The sequence below is a fragment of the Gigantopelta aegis genome, chromosome 8 (assembly GCF_016097555.1).
Source record: "Gigantopelta aegis isolate Gae_Host chromosome 8, Gae_host_genome, whole genome shotgun sequence".
In the NCBI taxonomy this organism is placed as follows: Eukaryota; Metazoa; Mollusca; class Gastropoda; order Neomphalida; family Peltospiridae; genus Gigantopelta; species Gigantopelta aegis.
This window is the reverse complement of record NC_054706.1, coordinates 72,919,840-72,930,572: the sequence shown is the minus strand read 5'-3', so window position 1 is coordinate 72,930,572 and position 10,733 is coordinate 72,919,840. Positions and strand designations below refer to the sequence as shown.

At 39.3% G+C, this 10,733-nt stretch overlaps 2 protein-coding genes across 2 annotated transcripts in view; both read right to left on the bottom strand.

Moving 5' to 3' along the window:
- Positions 1 to 3,942: 3,942 nt before the first annotated feature.
- Positions 3,943 to 5,006, bottom strand: LOC121378302 (histamine H2 receptor-like). The gene has a single exon (XM_041506411.1). The coding sequence runs from the start codon at positions 4,996 to 4,998 to the stop codon at positions 4,051 to 4,053; it is 948 nt and encodes a 315-aa protein (XP_041362345.1). The 5' UTR covers positions 4,999 to 5,006; the 3' UTR covers positions 3,943 to 4,050.
- A 5,013-nt stretch (positions 5,007 to 10,019) lies between these two features.
- The window catches only part of LOC121378963 (DNA repair and recombination protein RAD54B-like), a 43,642-nt gene continuing 42,928 nt past the window's right edge, over positions 10,020 to 10,733 (bottom strand). Inside the window, exon 26 of the mRNA XM_041507373.1 lies at positions 10,020 to 10,217. Coding sequence (XP_041363307.1) covers positions 10,155 to 10,217 — 63 coding nt within the window. The 3' untranslated portion in view covers positions 10,020 to 10,154. The remainder of the gene's footprint in view (positions 10,218 to 10,733) is intronic.

Sequence of the window (10,733 nt, the reverse complement as noted above, 5' to 3'; positions counted from 1 at the left end):
TAGCTCCTCTGGCTCCTATAGCTCCTGCTCATAGGGCTACTATAGCTCCTGCTCCGCTGCAGCAGCAGCCCCTAAGATTGTTACATCCGTTAACCATGATCGTGTCGGGACCCACGTCGTGTGGAAAAACATTTTTGTTGTACAAACTGCTAAGGGATGGTAAAATCCACCCGCCTCCTCAGCGCATCATCTGGCTCTACAAACGATGGCAACCTCTCTATGATACGATCAAAATGGTTGCTCGAGTAAAATTTGTTCAAGGTATACCTGCGAATTTGGAAAAGGATCGTTATTTGGATCCAGGAGTCAGAAATCTCATCGTGTTGGACGACCTGATGTCTACAGCTGGAAAAGACCCTCGCATCACCGATCTGTTCACGGAAGGAAGTCACCACAGAAACCTCTCTGTGATTGCCATCAACCAGAACCTCTATAACAGCAAGGACCCGACACAAAGAAGAAACTGTCATTACCTGGCACTGTTCAACAACCCCATCGACAAGCAGCAAGTCCTAACCTTGGCACAGCAGATGTATCCTGGAAATACTCGTCATTTCATGCAGCGGTTTGAGGAAGCTACCCACAGGCATCTCTTGGTGGACTTAAAACCGACCACGCCCGAACATTGGCGCCTTCGACCTAATGGTTTAGCGACGGGGCCATCCGGATGGTATATAAGCACGAGCGTAACGGCGAATGTCTCAGAAGAGTTTCAACTACCGTCGGAGAAGGAGCTCTACGAGCAAATCATGCAAAGAAACGCATTCAAGAGAAAACTACCAGGCATACCCGCCTACGAAAGTGACGACGAAGAAGAAGAAGATGAGGTAGAGCCCTATCTGAAAAAGGTCAAGAGGATGCAGTCTTGCGATACGTGTGGTCTGGTCTTTAAAGATGGGAGTGACTTGCAGCGACACGTGAAAACGTGCGAGGAGGGAAATGAAGAGCCGTCGTCCGATCTGGAAAACGAAGGCGTACGTCTGATGATCGAGCGTGAATTCGACATCAATCGTAACTATTTCGAAAGCAAGAGGAAACGCTACGAAGAAAAAAACATGTCCCAAGATGCCATCGAAAGAAACATGAAGACATTGCAATGGAAGTTATTTAAAGATACGTACTCTCGCTTTCTGACCTATATGCATTACTTTGACAAAGGTCCCAATACCAGGAAAATTCTTCAGTTTGTGAATCCAGACAGAGATCTCAGACCACAGATTCGTTCTAAATTAAATCAGTATCGTTCCTGGATCGGTGAATATTTGGACGAACAAGACGACGACGATACCGACGATGAGGATACTGATGATGAGCACGAAGATGACGAGAAATGAACACTCATATTATTCACATGTCGCCCTTAAGGCCTCTCGATGTAACCCAATGTGTGTCCATTGCATGTGTAGTTGTCTCTAGAGAGACCAGCGATTGTACTTTAGAAAAAAAAAAAAAAACCCCCCAAACCATTGCGGTTTTTTGTGGGTTTTTTTACTCCATGACTTGATTTGTGATTGGATATTTCTACCGCTACTTTATAGTAGCAAGAGTTGTGTGCACAGGACATCACATACCACGGCCTTTGATATACCAGACATAATGCACTGGTTGGCTATAGCCTATTTGGCCATCGATGGGGATCGATCCTAGATTGATCACTGTATTTACCCAGTTGGTAATTAAAAAGTCCTGTACGAAGGCTAGTACTCTAGAGAAATGTTCTGTTTAAAAATGCAGCTATTTCCCTTTGGTTAACACGTATTACTTGTTAAACCCATGGCGGCGCGCGTGTCGCCGACTTACACTAATGGATTAATCACGTGTGACATCTCTCCCTCCCTCCCTCCCTCCCTCCCTCTCCTCTCTCTCTCTCTCTCTCTCTCTCTCTCTCTCTCTCTCTCTTTCTAGCTCTCTTTCTCTGTCTATCTCTGTCTCTCTCTCTCTCTCTCTCTCTCTCTCTCTCTCTCTCTCTCTCTCTCTCTCTCTCTCTCTCTCTCTCTCTCTCTCAACCATTGCGTTTGTTTTTTGTGTATTCTACTCTATAACTAGATTTGTGATTGAATATTTCTGCCGCTACTTTATAGTAGCAAGAGTTGTGTGTACAGGACAGCACATACCACGGCCTTTGATATACCAGACATAATACACTGGTTGTCTATAAAGGCTTGTACTCTTGGGAAATACTCGTGTTTAAAATGTAGTTAAAAGAGCATAGGTTAGGTTGGAGCGTTGAGTTGCAGTCACGCGTTCTTTCTTCATAGGAATGGGCTGTAGTGTTTCACACACACACGCACACACGCACAAAACGTTTGTGTTTAATTATGAAATACTGGCCCCATAAGGGGTATGAGATTGTGTATATAAAAGATCCTTGCTACTCATGGAAAAAATGTAGCGGGTTTCCTCTCTAAAACTGTAAAAATTATGTTTTTCATCCAATAACCGATGATTCATAAATCAATGTCCTCTAGTGATGTCGCTAAACACAAACAAACTTTCACGGTCAGTGTGCATACCATAACAAATTTATTCTGCTACTTAAGACGGGCACGCGTCGGTATGTCTTTTGCAGTTCACCTGGTTTCATAACACTCGGAGAGGTGTAATAAAATGCCTTTGTATGAGGGCTGATGAAGAGGTCTGATAAAGTACTACTCTATTATAAAGCGAATGAATGAATGGCTGAATGAATGGCTGAATGACGGCAACAAAGAAAACGTCGACAATGTGCTAAAGAAATACAAATGAATAAAAATCATCACACACGCATTTTGTCTGGCGACATGAAAGCCTCACTTTAAACCAAACAGTCAGCAAACAGTTACAGTCTTTCCCCACGAGACATATTTTAACGGCTATTGTTTTGGGTTTCTAGAATAAAACACTGTGAAAAAACATTCACGTCTATGTCCACTGTGAATACAAAAATACAACAACACAATAGACGTTATACAATGCAGCCAAAACCAACATCAACGTCACTTACACCTGGCCTATACATATTGTTATTATTAATTGTTGTTGTTTCTTTGCTTTTATTTGTTTGCTGACACCAGTTTGTTTGGTAATATGCAATACATTGAATTGAATACACCATGATCGCACACCTGCACCAAGGTCATTGTCTCCTACACAAAGGCCATTGTTTCCTCCATGGCCATTGTCTCCTATACAAAGGCCATTGTGCCATTGTCTCCTACACAAAGGCCATTGTTTCCTACCGAGGTCAGACACCTGCACCCCCCCCCCCCCCTATACAAAGGCCATTGTTTCCTACACAAAAGACCATTGTCTATACCAAGCCCATTGTCTCCTACCAAGGTCAGACACCTGCACCCCCCTATACAAAGGCCATTGTTTCCTACACAAAAGCCCAGTCTCCTACCAAGGTCACGTGATCACGGGAAAGTAGGTCATGACCCCATACAGGCCTGCCTACTACTCTTAGCAGTTCTCATGACGGAATAGAATAGAATAGATGTTTAACGATACCCCAGCATGAAAAATACGTCGGCAATTGGGTGTCACCGGTGGGGAAGGAAATGCTCACCTTTCGCGAACACCTGCTATCACCACAGTGATTCATTAGTGTATGTCATCACAGTTATATTTACTCCAATGTCCTGTGCTCATTTTGATTTAGTAACCTAGTCTGGAGTGGCAGTCCTTTTTGGGGGGGGGGGGGGGGGGCGGTGCAATGATGTATTGTCGTAGAGAACACTAGACAGAGATTCATGAATCAATCCCTATTTTTCCAAATACCTATTCGATTCTGTATTGTGCAACGATACGGTGTTAATTGTGGATAACGGTTTGTCGTTTAGATTTACATGCCTTCTAAAGAAAACTGAAAGAGCTAAACGTATTAACATAAATAATTAAAGCAGTTATTACATTACCGGACCACTTTTATTACATTATTATCATGTGAATAAGATATGGCAAATTAAAATTCTGTGTAATTTTGTCAATTTTTTAAAGAACAAACACTCGCCGCATGAACTAATTTCTTCAAGTAGGAACAAGGTATGGTCAGAACACAAATTATTCGAGTTACCAAGCAGTCCTCTGTATTGTTCCAGTTGTGGTATCAAAACTCACGCTTGACTGATTACAACACAGTAGGTTCTTGAAGGCCTCTCTGTACAATCTGTTCATCCACGCGTACACGAGAAAGTTAGTACTAGAATTCAGTAAAATAAGCACATAACTGGCAATCAAGAACCACGGCTCCATTTCTCCAAAATAACTAATTACACTGTTTATTATTGTTGGCAGCCAGCAGACGAAGAAGATTCCAAAGACCACCAAGAAGTGTTTGATCAGCTTCCAAGTCTTCTGAGGACCCAAGATGGCGTTCCTCTCGATCGACGAGCTCGAGTGTATGTTGCGAATGTGTCGTCTGGCCACGATCAGAATTCGAGTATACAAAAATATTATAGAAATGGAAATCACCGCAAAGAAAATGATGCCCAAGACGACATAAAGCGTGTTTCTGGTGAGCATGTCGTTGGTGCAACCATTCCGGAAGTCCAGATGAACGCTGCTACAGCAGATTGTCGGAACGACCACCCAGATGGTTCCGATTGCAATTCCCGCCCTTTTTGGCGTCAGGAGATATTCGTACCTCAGAGGGTGCAGAATGAAGATGTATCTGTCGATGGCTATAAGGACCATGCAAAATCCCGAAATAGAAACAAGGATAGGCAGGAAGATCAATATGAATGCACAGAAAACCAGATGATCGTCAAGCACGTTTTGTGACCACAGAAAGACAAAATTCCGGATTGACTGGCCAATCCCGATCATCGTGTCGATCACGGCAAGGGAGACAATGTATATACTGGCGACTGTTCGGAGCTGTTTGGTTCTCCAAACCGCCACGAGAGTCAGGGCATTTCCGAAGCAAATGACTAGCAGCATCACAACGGAAATGACAATAAAAATGGTTTCAAAATGCGTAATCGCGGTGTCTAAAATAGTATCGTTGTCCATCATCATTGCACAGTAATTTGTTAAAATAAATTTATAGTCCACAACTTTGTTTCACTATTCCGTCTTGTATTTCGAATGTTCTTGAATAAACTGCTGATGAAACTGTTTTTTTTTTTTTTTTAAATGCTAACAATAATATCGATCTAATGTTGGTCAATTGAATTTTTTTTTCAATATTCGTTAATTTTTACGTTAGAACATGTACGAAACGTGACTGATCCGACATCTATGAGTTAATGAAATAAAAGTGTCAGATTAACAAAGCCGAGCTACTGCTTCCATGGTTGGAAGAGCACGTCGTATTAAACAGCACTAGAAACAAGAACATAGACTTGCACCAGATGTTTATTATCATTGGCACACGTGATAACTTTACTGAGATTGGGGGTAGGGAGGTCGAAAATAATTTGTTCACAAGGCCACATTTAGGATCTGACCTGGAAAAAATATATACTAAATCCCCTAGTCGTGGAAGGGTTGCAGCCCACTAGGCACTCCCCCATATATCTCATATGCTGACGGTTTTTAGTGTGTTATCAATATCAAAATAATTTCGTAAACTTCGAAATGCAGAAAGGTCACGACAGCTTTAAAGGAAAGTACATAATCTTACTAATTTTAGATGGGATTAAAAAATTTTTTTATTATATTACAAATATAACCTTAAATAAATTTTCAACACACCAGTCTAGTTAGTGCGAACAGAATAAACATGCTTTCGTTTACTTTTCACATTAGTAGATAATTAACGAGTGAATCCCACAAATAAACGACTAATGGACTTGCACACCTTTAGTCTCATTCAATGCTACATTTATCCATTAAATTTAATAGTTATACGATCATTCCTATACAGTGCCACATTTGTCTATTGATATTACTAAATTGTGGCTGTAAATAATATAATAAATAACACAGTTAATAGGCTCATTGTACTTATTTATTTGATCAAAGCATGAAGTTCACAGGCTATTCAGTGTACAGTGGTAAATACAATAATATCCGTGATCGATAAAGAACAGTTAAATGTGAATCCATTAAAGCGTGTTTTCATTTCACTATACACATATATACATATATATATACATAATATATACATAATATATATATATATATATATATATATATATATATATATATATATAATGTCTTTCTTTCAACATCACGATTTTTCTTTTACATATATTTTCATCCGATTTACCGGATTACATGATCTGTTATGCATCTAAATTAACCAGCGTTCGAACAATCCAATATTTTCCTACCAGTAGACAAACGCGCAATTCCATGGGCGGATCCAAGGGGACGCGTCCCCCCCAAAAATTGTTCAAGTGCCCTCAAAATGTCCCAAGTGCCCTTTTTGTTTGTAGATTTTTTTTTTTTTTAAGTAAACAATAATTATATTGTAGATAAATGAAATCAAGATTTTTGTGTACATGCGCAAGCTTGCAGATATGTGTCTGTGTTATTGAGTCTCAATGGGGCCCCATTGAGGTTCTAACGCGAGTGACGCCAATTTACTTCATTATTGCTAGTATATTATGACGTAGAACTATAGGAATTCATATTAATTGTAAATATCAAAACTTGTAGTAAGGTGCCCTTTTGACGAGTCAATGTGCCCTTCTTTTTTGGTCCCCCCCTAAAAATATTTCCTGGATCCGCCCATGAATTCCACACAATGCACTTATTTATACACTAATTAACAAACGCACACAAATTCGTTACTTCAATTCCTTACGGGGGCCTGACGTAGCACAGTGGTAAAGCGCTCGCTTGATGCGCGGTCGATCTGGGATCGATCTCCGTCTATGAACCCATTTGGGCTATTTCTCGTTCCAACCAGTGCATCACGACCGGTATATCAATGATCGTTGTATGTAGTATGATATCCTGTCTGTGCGATGTGCATATAAAAGATTTCTTGCTACTAATGAAAACATTCACCGAGTTTCGTCTCTAAGACCATATGTTAAAATTACCAACTATCTGACATCCAATAGCCGATGATTAATAAATCAATGTGCTCTAGTGGTGTCGTTGAACAAAACAAACTTTCATTGCTTACAGACTCGACCATTTGCAGTTAAATGTCACGAATAAACGTCAACATACAGCAAGGAAAACATAACGGATCCCTTCCACTTGTTGACATCTTTTTCTGGGCTCACACTGGAACAAATTTTGGTTTAGCCATTTTTTTCTTTCTTCTTTTTTTTCATACATATGTACAGTATTTCCTAAAAAAATTATTAAAATGTAGTTCATTTAAAGAATATTTTATTTGGCAAATACTAAATGTTGTAACCATTTTATTTTATAAAAATTATTTGGCAAATTTGGCAATTGACAGGGCGGGTCCTGCTTTTTGTACACATGAGGTGTGTGATTGTGGCACAAGTTAATTCTAAGATGGTTTGAAGCATATCCACGACAATTGCTCCTAGAAATCATGAACTTTAAATAGTCCGACACGTGATTCCTTGCCATCTAAGGCCAACAACGTTTTGCCCATTTTGCAGACATGCCGTATCCGGACCCTTTCTCCTACAATCTAAGCCCTGAACATTCTTACACAAAATCAGACTCCTTAAAGAACCGAAATCTCCCGTATCCTTTCTTCAGAATGTTAGAATCTTCAGCACAATGCTACTATAACGTTCAGCAAACAGTCAGAAGACCCATGTCAAGCCTGAAGGCACTGTGTTGAATGCCGACTTCAAATCTAACCAAAGCCAGTGTTAATGTGTGTACGTCCAGATGACATTTCATTTGATCAACGAGAAACGCTGGTAATGCCAAACAGGATTTACCTGACAGGTTACCTCAGATCGACTATTAGTGAATAAGCCTTAAAGACACGTCTATATATTTTAAACTACAGCTATCACTGGTGTTAAGACTATTTCCCAGAGAAGTGAGCGTCGGTATGCTTTCTACAGCCAAAGAAGACTGGTTATGGTGACAACACAGGAATCCTAAGTTGGGGTAAGGGGCACGAGCCCATTCCAAACTGTCAACATTATGTATCCCCCTCCTGTATGAAAGCTGACTTAATACAAAAACGGGCCACTCCAGTTGCTGCCATCTTCCGATGCCCATGAACAGTTTGTCTACAAAATGAGAAGAAACAAGTAGCATGTTCAGGCTGTGTGCTCGCGAACAGTTTGACTGCTGGTACTATTGTCTTGTATCACATCACATTTTTCTAACGTCAGGTGCAAACACCAGTCTAGCGAGCAACCGCGATCGCTCGCCCTCCTGAACAGACCTCTGTTGTCATGTATAAGGTGATCATATCATTCAACACGGAGGGATCTTTTGTATGTAATTTCCCCAACACAGACAGAACACATCTTTGTCTTGAATATACCAGTCGTGGGCCACTAGTTGAAATGAACCCCACCACCCTAAATGTTCACAAAAGAGTTACTCCAAAAACGTTCACATGGATAGTAAACATCCACATTGTGTTGTTTTAAGGACAGCAAGGATTTTACAAATCTCTCAAAAAGATGACCTGTACTTTCTTCTTCAGTTATTAATCTGAGTTATTATTAGGTAGGAACAAGGGGGAAAAATAACAATAGGCACAAATGTTGAAAAACACTGTAGGGTTTAAAGAGTAGGTTAGTGTGAGTATTTTATTCATTACATTATTGTTAAAATCCAGAATTCCAGAAATTTTATTTCTTTTTCATCTGTGTACTTGTGGTTTTCAGACTAAAACAAATAAGGCCCAACATACTGAATATGTGTATGGCATTGTCAAAACATAGCAGATTTTCTCTCATCTGCTGCAAGATCTGAAATATGTGTATGGCATTGTCAAAACATAGCAGATTTTCTGTCATCTGCTGCAAGATCTGAAATATGTGTATGGCATTGTCAAAACATAGCAGATTTTCTCTCATCTGCTGCAAGATCTGAAATATGTGTATGGCATTGTCAAAACATAGCAGATTTTCTCTCATCTGCTGCAAGATCTGAAATATGTGTATGGCATTGTCAAAACATAGCAGATTTTCTCTCATCTGCTGCAAGATCTGAAATATGTGTATGGCATTGTCAAAACATAGCAAATTTTCTCTCATCTGCTGCAAGATCGGAAATTTGTGTCAGCACACAGATGCATAAGCTAAGAGACAGAGAGGTGGGAGGGGGAGCAACTGCCCCCCTAATTAATGTTGGAGCAAAACCTCAAATTTGGGAAAATAGTTTATACTATATAAAAAGAAAAATGCTGAAAGTATCTAGACGTTAATTAATTTTGTTATTTATAACATTATGGGAAGTCTTGGGATGTAGATATTGCAGTTTTTAGTTATGACAGTACAATGGAAAGAAAGGAAAGAAATGTTTTATTTAACGACACACACTCAACACATTTTATTTACAGTTATATGGCGTCAGATATATGGTTAAGGACCACACAGATAGAGAGAGGAAACCTGCTGTCGCCACTTCATGGGCTACTCTTTTCGATTAGCAGCAAGGGATCTTTTATATACACCACCCCACAGCCAGGGTAGTACATACCATGGCCTTTGATATACCAGTCGTGGTGCACTGGCTGGAACGACCGCGCATCAAGCGAGCACTTTACCACTGGGCTACATCCCCCCCCCCCCGACAGTACAATGGTGTCTACACAGTTTAATCTCTGTGCATTTCTTTTTTTTCTATAAGACAAATTCAAACTACAGACTTATATCCAACTTATATTTCAAATTATAATCTGTCATTACAAAACAAAAAGTCTCAAGGAAATCTAAAAAATTTCAGCATTTGATGTGATCCTCCTCTCAATAAAAAGACTACCTAAGGATCTGTAATCGGATTACTGAAAAACAGCCACCTGTGATCAGTGGACACTTCATCTTAAGTGGCCATTTAATTTCCTCCCAACTGATATTGAGTATTATGTGACCTTATTTTCTTTCTAAAAAATTATGCTGGTTCATAATAACGTGAACAAATGACTAACAAATAAGAAACAAAAGTCATCAAAACACAAAACTATACAGATATTTTGTTTTAATCAGTTTGAAACTGAGTATTTACATATGTACATACATTTAAATAAATTTCATAATGGTGAAGTTCTTTAAGTTTTACAACCTTACTTAAAGAATTGTTATACTAGCTTTAAATTACTGTAATTAAGATTTGACTTCATTCCAAAAGATGAAAGATATATGCTCTGTATTAGAGATGCACCATGCCTGAAAAAATAAAAAATAAAAAATAACATTCAAACTGCCAAGTATGATATAATCAATGAGGAACAAAAGCAAATTACATTCAAATGTGGTGTACTGAATGTGAACAAAACTGTAATTCGGGCTGTTTTTCCAAGTGTGTGGTTTTTCATCTGGCATGGGTATGTTTACCAAACACCGCACCACACATAATGTTAACCACATGATTTTTTTTATGTGTCCGTTTTCCGTGTTCCATGCAGTGCTAAAAACAGTGCACATGAAAAAAGAAACCCAGTGCATAATCAAAGTTTGACAAAAGAAAGAGAATCCACTCGGCATAGGCATATACATAGTTTATGATACTCATCGAAAGGCAACATTTCTAATAAATGTGGTCCGAGAAATTATCACATGAAAATGGCGGGAGGTACTGTAATTATTGTTTTAGGCCTAATGGGTCTGCTGACATGTTTTCTCTGTAAGTTGCAGATTCTAGTTGGAGCCTGTGAAAATGAATATCAAGTTTGGTTAATCTAC